General features: G+C 39.9%; 1 protein-coding gene across 2 annotated transcripts; it reads left to right on the forward strand.

The window, feature by feature from the left end:
• The first annotated feature begins 437 nt into the window (after positions 1 to 437).
• On the forward strand, positions 438 to 776 carry LOC102882423 (thioredoxin-like). Of its 2 annotated transcripts, XM_025052199.1 has the most exons (2): positions 438 to 580; positions 647 to 776. In XM_025052199.1, exons 1-2 carry the CDS (start codon positions 438 to 440, stop codon positions 774 to 776), a joined length of 273 nt encoding a protein of 90 aa, XP_024907967.1. The 2 variants fall into 2 exon arrangements, with proteins under 2 accessions (XP_024907967.1, XP_024907966.1); XM_025052198.1 differs by having other exon boundaries at positions 438 to 776.
• The last annotated feature ends 12,516 nt before the right edge of the window (positions 777 to 13,292 follow it).

A 13,292-nucleotide genomic window follows, 5' to 3' on the forward strand; every position in this document is an offset into this window, starting at 1 on the left:
TCTCTTACCCATCCCCAACGTCTTGCCCTGCTTGAGAAAGTGCAAAAGGGCAGGGTGGTGTACCCATCGCCCTCAGGGTGAATCTCATGTCGCACAGGAAAAGATTAATGCACAAAGATGTTTGTCACAGCGTTATTTAGAGTAGCAGAAGCCTGAAAACACCCTAAATCTATGAACACAGGAGCATGGGTTAAAAAAAAAAGTATGCTAACAGTGAGATAGTACGCTACTACTAATAATTGCATGTAAGAGTGTTAGTAATATAAGAAAATGCTTGTAATGATAGTCAAATAAGCAAAACAAGATACGCAACTGTATATACAACTGATCTTTTAATGGAAAAGCATGCGTAGAAAAAGGATCAGGAAGCTTGGTCCCATGGTTTGGATCCACTTCCATCGGATCTGACAGTCACTCATCAGACCCCAGCAGCCAAAATGGTGAAGCAGGTAGAGAGAAAGTATGCTTTCCAGGAAGCCTTGAACAGTGCAGGAGATAAACTCACAGTAGTTGACTTCTCAGCCACATGGCGTGGGTCTTGCAAAATGAGGAAGCCTCCCTTTCATCCTCCCTCTGAAAGGTACTCCAATGCTGTCTTCCTTGACGTCAAAGCAGATAGGGTGATCGTCAGAATGTTGCTTCAGAGTGAAGTCGAATGCATGCCAACTTTCCGGTTTTTCTTTTTTCTTTCTTTTTTTTTTTTAATTTCTTTTTCAATTACCAACCTTCCAGTTTTGAAAAAGGGACAAAAGATGGATGAGTTTTTTTGGAGTTAATATGGAAAAACTGGAAGCCACCGTGAATGAATTACTCTAATTGTGCTTTCTGAAAACAGAACCAGCCATTGGCTATTTAAAACTTGTAACCTTTTTAGTTGCAATTAAGAAAGAGCAGAAGAATGTATAACAAGACACACTATGGATCAGTTTTACTATCAGGAAAGGGCAAACCTCTCCTATGTTGGAAATGCTTAAAGATAAAAGGTGCCTCAAAGAGGGGAGAAGAGAGAAATATTGTCTCTCATAGTGTCTTTTACAGTCTCCCAATGCCTTTAGACTGATTCATTAGTAAATAGGAAATAATTTATAACCGACTAGTATGGCTGGTGACCAGAATGCCATTATTTAATAAAAGTAGAAACATTAGCAGCTATTACAACCCCAAACAAACAAAACCCAAATTTGAATCTTATTTAGTAAAGATACTAGATCTAAAAGGGTGAATGCCAAATGCTGGCCATGAAATTCTCACAAGAGTCTGTAGCTTTCCACTGCAAAAATAGAAAATTAAGTATCTTTCATCTTATTTTCACACTCTTTTTTAAAAAAATCTTTTCTTACTAATATTAGGAGCTGTGGACAATAAGGAAAGAGATTGCTTCTGTGATACGTGGACCAGAAAGCATGCGGTAGAAGTGAGAACTCTCTCTGGTTTCTTCGTGGTGGTGTCATCAGTCGGACGGGATGGGTATCACCGCTGCTCTTCCCTTAATTCTCCCTCTCAAGTTTGGACACCCCCTTTCCTTAACTAATGCAGGGGAGGACTAACAGTGAAGTCACTTAGTTTTTTAGGTATTGAAAACAATATATACCATCCCAAATAATAGATTGCTAGCTCTATCTATTTTTAAACTGCCTATGTGTCTTAAATTTTTCTTGAGAAAAATAAAAAGGGACACTGAGAGCATGTGCTCTATGAAATATTTTAATTATAAAGGCCAGCGATTAAGGAGATTAAACAGATATAGACGGCGGGCATAAGCCAGAAGCCTGTTGTCAAAGATTAGTGCTTACGAGGCTTGTTTATTGTCCTCTCCAAAGGAAGAAAAAAAAGCAGTCATAGGGTTTTTAATGGAGGTCTGCGCCATTAAGCCATCGTGTAATTTTTATCCTTTTTCGCTCCTTTTGCCAGAAGGCATGACAATATCCTCTGTGGCAAATTAACTTCTTTTGCCTTCTTACACCCCAGCTGTGTGGGGTGTAAGCCTGGGCCCCGCCACTTTCCTTCTGGACTCGATTTCCTTATTTGGAAAGGAAGGCATCGGTTCTTATAGGTCTGATATTCTATGTTTCTATAAAAGAAAATGTTTAGATAGTTCTAGGACATGAATGATCATATGTTGGCCATTCTGAGACACATTTAATTGTAAGACACACCATTATTTTATGTATCGCCAAGAAAAAAAAATCCTGCCAACTAAACTATGGCACGATGCCTTAACTACAACCCTGTAACCCGAAAATTAGTCAAACCAGCCTCTCATGGTTTTGAGATATGGGATGATTCTCCGGGTCTTCCATTGCATTGCTTGGCTTATCTTAGGCAATTCTTTGTGTATATATCAGTAATAAACATAACACCATTTTATCCCTTTGTGGGTATTTTTTCTTTCGAGGGTCCGATAAAACACTTGGTTCTTGTTTTTTGCAATAATATGTGGAATTGTGGTAATGTCTTCAATGATAAATATCTGCTTTACAAGTATGAAATTCATGTCCCACTATTTTCATGCCTTTTGCAAATACAATAACTTTTCATTTCAATGCCAAACGATTGTGTAATTTTGGGGATTTTAAACAGCAACTTAGCTCAACATGTTATTACCAGCAGTATACTTAACTCAGCTGAAGTAATGACAACATGACTAAGTTTGAGCCTGAGCAGAGCATGACAACTACACCACGACCTCAGCCTGGCTGACATCAGCGTAAGAAGTGTTCCAATTGTTTTCAGAGCTATTCGAAAATTGGAGGGGTTGGTGGGGGGGATGTGAGGAATGTGTGTTTCGGAACTAATGGATTGGCACGTGTCTTTTTTACCTCCAGTGATGGCACATAGTAAATATTCAATAAATATTTTTAAATTGTTGAAGGTTCGGAATGAAAGGATGGATGAAAAGATAAATGAACAAACAAACAAGTGGCTTATGAGGAATGCAGAAATGACACCTCACTGCCCTCTTTCAGATGGCTTCTCATTTGGTGAAACCACCCTGCAGTCTTGACTGACGTACCGGAGCTGGCTGGGATCATGAGTCTTCCAACCTTCACCTAGGACTTGGTATCTGGTTCACAAACCTTCCCCGCTCCCACCTCTTCTGCCTCAATCAGACTGTGAAACTCCAGGGTCCACGTGGAAGACTCACGTCACATTATCTCACATTTCCCTGACTCCTCAACACCAGCGGCCTTGCCCTCTAAACCTCCTCCCAGCCCTCTTCCTCCTCTATGTGTTTTAACCACTTCCCTGTCCATGTATTTTGAGGACTCTATAACGTTCCATCCTCGATTATTGACTTCCTGCCTTCTGTACTTGTGCACCCAGCAGCTATAAGCCATCAGATACATTTGCTCCAGCTTCTGGTGGTTCTCAAGCTGCTGCTAACCTGTCCCTTCTGTCATTCTTCTTAACAGCTCTTCTGACCTCTTCCTCAAACCCTCAACACCCTCGTTTTCAGCAAACTATCTTTCTACTCTATGGGAAAATTAAAGCCATCAGGTTGAAATTCCTTGAGACCGCCCCCAGCGCCTAAAAACTAAGAACTAAAAACTCTAACGATACCCTTTTCTCCTCAGCTCCTGTCTCGGCGTAACTTTTTCTCCAGTTCATGGCTCATCCTCCACCTGGTCTCTGCCTCCTCTTCAGGGAACTCTCACTCTATTAATCATCTCCTGTCTCTCCTTTACTCTCCGCTTCCCCTTCATTTGATCTTTCCTGATGGCATATAAATATTTTAATCTCTCCTCTCTTTGAAAACAACGTCCACGCTTCCACACGTTGCTCTCCTCTCCCAGCTCGAGCCCCTCTCTCTCTCCTTCAAAGGCAAGTGTGTAAAGTCGACCTATCACATGCCTGTCTCCACTTTCACCTCCCATTCACTTGACACCTAATCCTTCATCATGTGCCCCGCCTACGTCTTTGGCCTTTTTCCCACTAAGCATCCTTAGACTTTCTTTTTTCTGATCACACTTGACCATATGCACAGGATGTTTCATGCCCTTGAGCCTCCTCCCCGGATGCTCTCCTCTCTGGTCCAGCTAACTAACTGCTGAGCATTCTTCTCAAGTATCTCCATCCCCCGGAAGACTTTCTTAACGCCCCGATTAGTTGTCCCTCATCTGTTCTACGAGAACATTCTGTGCATACCTCTGTCACTTCTATTGTCATTGCTGGTTTACTTCTATGTCTTGTCCTAGAATGTATGCTCCGTTAAGCAAGGACCATTATTATTTGGCATAAGCTGTTTTAGATATTAGTAGAATGAAATGAATGAACAAATGAGTCACTGAGACTGAGTCTAAAAATAAGGTCAAGTGAATAAAAAGTTGTTTTATACTCGAGGCAGAGGGAAAATTCGTGATACACTAGTGATAACAGTGAAAAAAGTATGAAAAAAAAGCTCTTCATTAAATTAGATATCTACATTTACTTACATGTTTTTCTAAATTGTATCATTTCCTTAAATGAATGTGTTAATACAGTTATTATGAATGTCTGGGTATCTTAGTGATATTTCAATTTTTAAGTGGAAAAACCCAATTCATAAGGCAAATATCTTAAACCGAGCTCCCAAGGAAATAAATTCGAACGGTGCCTAAGTACTCAAAACACAAATCCAGGCACCAGAGTACACACCTCAGGCAGTTCAGGTTTTCTACCCAACAATTCAACTTGGTATTTAAATTTCTCCAAGATTTTATCCCAACCTATCTTTCACCATTCTTCTGTACTCAACCGTGATACCAGACAAACTGAACTTCCAAACACACCTTGAGAACACGCCGCATTTTCTCAGTGCTTTATTTTCTAAACCCAGGCCTCTGTCCCCTCCACCAAGAATCTCTTTGCTCCATTTCTAACTATTTAAATATTAAATGTATCTTCACCCATGAACACTTCTCTGATCCCTTCTGCAGAGATTAATTTCTCCTCTTTTAGGATTCTCATATCACTTATCATATGTTTTTTTCTTTAACGTTTGGGTAGCAAAAATTACTGTAAATTATCACATTTGGTTTTATATTGAAATTTTTGTCTATCTAACATTTTTTCAACCCCCTAAAAGATGATATGTAACTCTTTTAATGACATATTTCAAGCAAATATATTTTAAGTACAGAAAAATAATATAATACTCTATCCACACTGGTATATGATCGTTCTAATGCATGTGTTTTGCTGGCATATATTACTGAATTGTATAAATATTCCATAATCTATTTATCTATTCTCTTCCAATTTGTTGCTATTTTGAAATAATAAATATACTTGGACATGATCTCTTGTGCACATGTAAAAGGGTTGTTCTAGGATACCTTTCTGTGACTCCTATTCTTATGAGTGGAGTGTTAGATTATATGCATCTTCAACTACCAGTTTGTCCTCACTTGCCTGCAATGCCAGCCACTATTGTAGGCACTATTGTAGGAGATGATGCTTGTGAACAAAAGGAAGTCCCTGTCCTCATGGAACCTGTATGAAAACAAGCACCCCTATCCTCACCAACACGCAGACTTTTTAAAAATTTCATTAGTCTGATAGGTATAAAGTGATACCTAGTAGTTTTATCTCTGATTACACATACATTGACCATTTTTTCTTACATTTAGTCAACAATTTTAGCGTTCCTTTTTGTGAAGCACCTGTTCATATCTTTTGTCCATATTCTCCTGTCGAGTTGTCTTATTCTCAGTAATTTATGGGATATATTATTCATAATATTAATTCGGGAGGTTCTATACATTGTAAATATACACTGCTCTCTGCTGGCTTGACCTCTCACTTTGAATGTTTTTGTTTTAAAGAAGCTTTCATTTTAATATAATGAAATATATCAATCTGAACCTTCATGATTTGTGCTTTTGACATCTTATTTTTAAAATAATTTCCTTTCCCAAGATCTTAAAAATATTTTTCCGTATTTTCTTTTAAATTTTTAAAGTGTGTCTGTGACATTTAGGAGTCTAATCCACTTAGAATTAATTTTGGTACATGGTGCAGGGTAATTGTAATTTTATCTTTTTATGGGGAAACCAATAGCCTTAGTCCCATATCTTGATCGATTTGTAACACCATCCACTTGTCTTAGGGCAATTTTTCTTATATGTGTGGAACAGTTTCTGGGGTCTCTGTTCTGTTTCATTGGTTATTTGTCTGTCCCTTGGTCAAGCTCACATTATCTTAATTGTTACTGATTTATACTAACTTGATTTGTAGTAGTACAAGTTCTCCCATCTGGCTCTCATGTGTTTTGTTTTGTTTTTGTAGGTAGATTCGAAACTACCAATTCAACTTTTTAAAAATAGCTATGGCTCTCTAATTTTCTATTTCTTCTTGAGTCAGTTTTAGTAAGTTTCATTTTTCTAGGGAACTGGTCATTTCATGTAAGTTTTCAAACTTAGTTGTGTGGCATTCATAGCATTCTCTTATTTCTTAAAAATTCTACTATATATGTAGTGATTTTCCCTTTTAATCTCTGTCAGTTTTATTAGTCTTCTCAAAGCACCAGCTTTCTGTTTTCATGATCATTTTTACCATAACTTTGTTTTCTATTTAATTTTTATTTTAAAACAGTATTATTTCTTTTCTCCTACTTTCTTTATGTCCTGAGTTGGACACATGGTCATTACTTTCGAGTCTTCATTTTTTCTAAATAAGCATTTTAAAACTTTTGTACATTTCTCTCTGTAAATTTCTCTGTGGTTTTTGTTGAATCCCACAAGTTTCGAAATGTATTTTATTATTTAGCTCTATATTATCCAATTTTAGTTATGCTTTTTTCTTTGAATTGTCATTTATTCTTAATGTTCTTTAGAAGTATTTTTAAAGTTATTAGTGAATGTAAATTAAAGTAAGTTTTTTTTTTAAAGTCAGGTTTTTATAGATCAGAAAATGTGATCTATATGATATATGTCTAGTGGCATGATGTCATCAGAGATCTGGATTCTTCTTTTTTCTCTTCCATCATCCATCATATATCTTTTTTCTTTTTATTTATTACTGCTTCCAGTATAATGGTTTGCATAGAGCAGCTGTTGGGTACAACGTACTATTTTAACATCTCATGCTTCATAAAATGGAATTAACAGCCCAAACTCAATAATCATGAGAGTTAACATGAATCAATCCTCACTCTATTCTCATCAGCTTCTTTCTCTTAGAGTTCAGAATCCTGTTCTGGAATTGCCTGTCAGAAGCCTGGACTCTATCCCAAGCCCCAGTCTGGACCTGAAGGGCTGGCTCTGACATTAAGCATTTGGGGAATTTTGTTGGATCAAAGAATGCATAATTAGAAAAGAATGAATGCTCCCAGCATGCTAATCTTGCAAACCCTAAACTAGAAACGGATGGCAAATGTCACAAACAGTAATTCAATACCCTTACTAAAGAGATTAGAATGAGAATAAGGCAGGCTTACAGTGTAAGCAGAAGCATCCTGTACTGAATAGTCTTGAGGGAGCAATTTAAGGAAAATCAATTTCTAAACAATAATTTTCTCGAAGTGTTTCAACCCTGTGAATCTTATGGCTGACCTGTCACACATGATTTTTCCATTGTTCACAACATAAGCGGTGTCTGTCTAGTCAAGACAGCAACAACTCTACCAGATATTGTCCACAAAGCAAATCTAGATAGCTGTGCCAAGGGCACGTGGATATTGCGGACTGGGGAAACTGAAGGTTAGGGCAAACGTCTTGCTTTGTAGGCGCTGCTTGGCTGTCCCATAACTGCACCCTTCCACCTTGCTTTGGCCCAGTCAACACGGCAGCTTGGGTGTGGTTGCTCTTAATATTCCCAAAGAGCAGTGATGATTCTTTTGGATTCCTGAACACGCCATCTCCGCTGTGGGAGAACTCTACGGGGGGGTGTGTCCAGGCCTCTCAATGAAGTTTTAATCAAAGCCCTGTTTCCTTCTCATTGTTGCTCTTGGAATGGCCTTGGTCTCTGAGTGTGAGCTTGGACAGCAGCACCTCTGCTGAATTTTTCCATAGCAGCTCTTGGATTTCTGCCCCATCTCCTCCCATCAGCACGCCCCCATTTCCTCTCTTCTCTGTGTTGGCTCTGTGCGGTTCTTCTGGGTAAACTGGCTGAAGAGTAATGAACCCAAAATACCTAAGTAACAAATGAGTCACCACACTTCAACAGCCGAGCTCTGAAGATCAGCGTGTGTGTTGGGGGATAAATAGAAGAGGAGGTGGCTGCCCAGAGAGAGAGAGAAGGAGAAAAATAGAAACAAAATGAACAAGTTGGCAGAGGTGGCTGACAGCAGCCGAGTGGGCGGAGAGGCGGGGAACTCAGTTGGCTTGCAAAGGTGAGATCAGCTCTGTGGCTTGTCACACCCTGGCTGACTCAGGCTAAGAGGAGGCCCTGCGGGAACTGCTAACACTGGGCTGTCTAGTAAAACTCAGCTGGACCAGTCAGCTGACTTCTGTTCTTTTCTGTTTACAAGTTCTGAGTCCCAGGGCTTGGAATTCTTTGTTCAGGTTGCTGCAAGGCTGCTAAGCAGACGCACAGCGAGTGACTTTGCTTCAGGGCCACAGCCCTTCTGGTCCTATGGCATCTGGTTCCCTAGAGTTGGGGCAGAAGTCAAATTTCTTCTTTTCTGTTTGTTCGGATTTTTAAGAATGCATCATTTTCCCAAAATCTTATCTCAAAGCATAAGGGTGGAGCCGAATAGCCAAAGCTTAGGCAGCACTGGGGCGAACATGATGGGCAGCTAAGGCTGTAGCTCTGCTGAGAGATCCGGGGACACAGCCCCATCGAGATCAGCTTGGTTTAGAAGCCACTGAGCATGTGTCCTGATATCTTAGGACATGAAATACTTTTCTAAGAAAAAAAATAAAAAGTAGAATAGGCTGAGCCCTTGGAACACGGCTAATGGTCCGATTTCACGGGGGTCTGTCTGGCTAGATCACAGTCTTTCTCAAAGTCTGTTACACTATCACAAGAAGCCAGAAAGAAAAACCACATGTGTGAGGAACAGAGGCTCAGATGCATCCAGGAGTGTCGATATTGTATGGCCGCGAATAGAATCTTTTGGGGAAAAAAATTATAAACTGTGCCCTGAGAGAGGCTGTCTCAGATTATGAGGATGACAGAATTTGCTCACAAACTGTCTAGTTCTTGTTTTAGGTCAAAACCCAGAAAGTTTGAGAACTAGCTTACAAACAGAAGAAAACGGAATAAGTTCATTTAGAGTTTTTAGCCTGCATCTGTGTTCCGCTTCCCTGGCCCAGCCTGTGGGTTCGTCTCCCACAGCTCTCCCACCCCTATCCCGCATACATGCACAACCAGATGCCATGACTCGAAAAGTGCAGAGCTTGATCTCAAGAGGAAGTGGGGACACTGAAAGCTAACAAGGCTTGGCAGCCAGAAAGAAAACGACAGCCACCGTAAAAAAAAAAAAAAAAAAAAAAAACCCAAGACTTGATCGTCACACACTTTCTGAAGCCCATTCAGTTTTTTAAAAGTGCTGCCTCTGCTCACTTGGACTCACATTCAGCCAAGCCAGCCAGGGAATTACTGAAAATCTTCTTTGAAAATCATTTATGAAAATCGTCTCAAAGAAGTCCATATTCTTGACCTTGGAAGTCTTCATTTCAAAATGCTTCTTAAGACAATATAAACAATGTATACTTGATATAAAAATAAAAGTAGGAAGAAAAATTAGCCACAGTTCCAGTATTCAAAATGTTAACTTGTTAATGTGTTTCCTTCTAGTCTTTTTATAGGCACAGATTTATTCTTTCAAACCCATTGCTCTCATTTTGTACACAGAATTTTGTTCGTTGCTTTTTGCTAATTATATCCTACTTACCGTTTTTTTCCTGTTATCATATGGAAAATTATGTAACCGTAATTATTAATGGTTGACTAATAATCCATAGAGTCAACTTAATCATCCCCAGTGTCTTAGACATTGCATTTGTTTCCAGTTTTTAGAACTCTAATTCTTTAATTACTGTACAAAATTTGGAGCTTTTCTCATCAGCCCCATCATTTAGGCATGTGGTAAATCCTACAATATCTGGACTGGTAACCTGAAAGCTGCAGGAGAGACCTACAGGACAGTCAGAAGAAGCTGCCAATTCAACTCCTTGGGGGATCTAACCCTTCTGATGCCATAAGACTCATAGATTCCTGGCACAGAGATCTCAAAGGACATAGAAACTGCTTAAGGCAATGTCACCAGCATCTAGCCGTGTATATCCCTGCCAAAGGTGGCCCACCTTTGTTCCATCTAAAGTTCCATCTTTAGCCCAACATTTCTGAGCATCCTGAAGATAACAGATAATATTTTCAATGAGTAAAAAGAACAGTGAAATAAAGGAGAGGGGCTACATACACTTAGCGTGACAAAGCTGAGGATCTCATTTCAAAGTGTTTATAAAGTGTCTTACTGTCTCTTATTCTGATTTCCTTTGGATTTCCCCAGTTGAGTCACTTGCTGGAGAGATTTGTCGCAGAGCTGCAGAGTTAGGGCAGCAGACGCAGAAAGAGTTGGCATTAGTCAGGATGGGCAGAGTCGGCTGTGGATACAATTTGCTGTTTACCAAATAGCTCATACTTGTATGGTCGTCATTAAACATTTCATGCGAATGCTATTTTCTTTCAAAGACAAGTCCTGTGTCATATAGAACACAGTTCCAGAGCATAATGCCGGAGAATGTGCTCCATGCTAAGCACTTCTTAGTGATTATTTTATTTAAGAATTTCAACAATCCAGAGTTAAGTGTTCTTTTCCCCATTGCACATGAGGCAATTAAACCACAGAAAACTGAAATAACTCACACAAAGAGACATGCTATTAACGTTTGAGTAAAGGTTAGAACCCAGGGCCGACTTCAAAGTCTATGGTCTTTGCACTACATCATGCTGTCTCCCTTGTTAAACCTAATTAGACAAACACGCTTTGTAATAAAAATATGAGTTAATATTTATTGATTACAGGTGGAGCTCTCTCTGAGCTCTGGAGGCCACCGCTATAGGCAGCAGGATCATTCATAACTCTCTCTCGAGAAGCCCATGAATGAAGAAAGCCATGAAGATCAGGGCTCAAGCAAGTCAACTGTTTGGGATAGGAGCTCTTCCAAGGGGCGGTCTTAGAGACCCTGGGGTGGCTCTGACCGCGGGAGGCCATGGGGCGTTTCACCTCCCATTTTCTCCAAGGCCAACCAATCCTTGGGACATAGTATGGTTGATGGAAACAGAAACCATTGCTTTATGGTGCTTTTTCATACCTGTATAATAGCATGATTGTATCATAAGTCTTTTCCCACGAGACTTGAGTTTTACGAAGTCAGGGACCATACTTGCCTTCTTCATTGTTATATTCCCACTCCTAGTAAAGTGCTTAATCTACTATATTGAGTAGATGCTCAATAAAATATGTTGACTGAATGGATAAAAACAATATCTTACCAAATCCGGACCAAAGGTGTGGGCTGGAGTTAAGGATGGTTCAGGATCGACTCCCCAGGTTTAAATACGTTTCTCAGAATGTATATTCTGAACTGAGGTGGCTCAAATCAGGCTAGGTCCGGGAGTGTGTGCAACCCGTTTTCTTTTTTTAATATTCATAATAAACTCTTGGTCATAAGCATGAAACCATCTGACACTGGAAATGAAGAGTTTCCTTTTTCCCCTGCCCTTGCAGCGTAGAGTGAAGATAAACTTTCTCCTTGATTTCTTACTCAAACTGGATTTACGCTAGGCTTAGGGAGGGCACCTCTCCCACAGGGAGGGCTTACAGCCTCCTGCTTGTTCCCCACAGGGAAAATTTGGACTGAAAGTGTACGTTAAGCCCAGTCATTAAGCAATTTCTACTGTGCCCAAGAAATAAAAAGCAAGAGCATTACGAGTGGATTTTGTCATAATCCTAAACCTCCGAAATGTGTGAACTCCAGGGAAGTCCAGATCCCCAGCAGGAACCCATCTGCTGTGTTTCTGGTGTGATACTCTTCTGTTTATATTTGCTCATTTCTCTCACAGAGTGCCAGGAGAGAAAAAGTGATATTTAAAAAAATTCATCTGCTGGTATTTATGCAAACACGTTGCTCTCCAAGTGTGGGTTGAGTGATGTGAATAAAGCAGAGACAAATGCCTTCAACAGGCCACAGTGCAATTTTATACAGAGAAGGGAGAAATATGTGCCCAGAAGATCTGAAGATCAGAAGCCAAGAATTGTCCTCTGACCAGCTGCGCTTGACAGGGGAGAAGTTCTGGGTCTCGAGCCCCGTATCTGGTGGCTCATTTGCGTCTGTCAGTGAATCTACTGGGCTTCTATGCGCTAGCCAGCCCATTAAGAGATTACAAAGGGCTTAGATTCTTGATTGAGGGTATAACAGTAAACAAGTATAAGAGAGCGTGTTACTGACATCAGGAGAAAGGGCACGAAACATTGGCTGAACCTCAGTTATGTGCCGAACTCTTTGCTAAGTGTTTCACATACGTTATTTCATTTCATTCTAACAGTTATCTTATGAGAGTATCCTCATTTTTTTCGGATTATGCCTCCCAGAGGCCATATAACTTTGGTCAAGATCAAATAACAGTCTATTTGGAAACTCATGCTTTTTCCCTAGTATCACACATAAGAAGCTTCAAAGGCTTAAAATCTAATGTTACACATGTTTGGAATCTAAATGGCTAATATTTGTTGAGTGCTTGCTATGAGATAGGCAAATGTTTAAATTCTTTATGTTAACAAGTCTGAACTTTGTAACCACCTCATGAGGGAGATACTGCTAATTACTCGTTTTAAGCATGGGGAAACTGAGTTTACATGTGAATAAAGTTGTCCAAATCACAAGGAGATAGCAGAGCCATCTGGATCCAAGTCCATGCATTTAAACTCTGTGCTACACTGCCTCTTCTTCGAGGGATGCTTTTAAGCACATTCTACAATCCTCCTCCCCTTTAAACACCCCAAGCCCAACATTGATATAATAGGGTCAGTATTCAGCAAATACAGTATTTCAATTCCTCCCTAAATTTCTCTTCTTGCAGCCCACGTCCCAAAGGCTTTGCCTGGATGAATAATGTCTCAGGCAGGTCAGTACTGTTACCTACAACAGGCTTGAAAAAAGGAACTGGGTAATCTATACTCTTTAAAGGCTCAAGAACCAAGCACTCCGATTTTAGAGTTTTCCCCTTAGGGTACAGAAGACATTCCTCTGCCTGTGACAGAGGCTAGCTGGCTAGCAGACCTCCTCTTCGAGGCCTCTCCTCTCCAGGCAAATTTCCTCTCCTGAAGGAAAATAAGATAAATCAGGAGCACGTCAAGGGCAGGA

This window comes from Pteropus alecto, unplaced genomic scaffold (genome assembly GCF_000325575.1).
Source record: "Pteropus alecto unplaced genomic scaffold, ASM32557v1 scaffold106, whole genome shotgun sequence".
In the NCBI taxonomy this organism is placed as follows: Eukaryota; Metazoa; Chordata; class Mammalia; order Chiroptera; family Pteropodidae; genus Pteropus; species Pteropus alecto.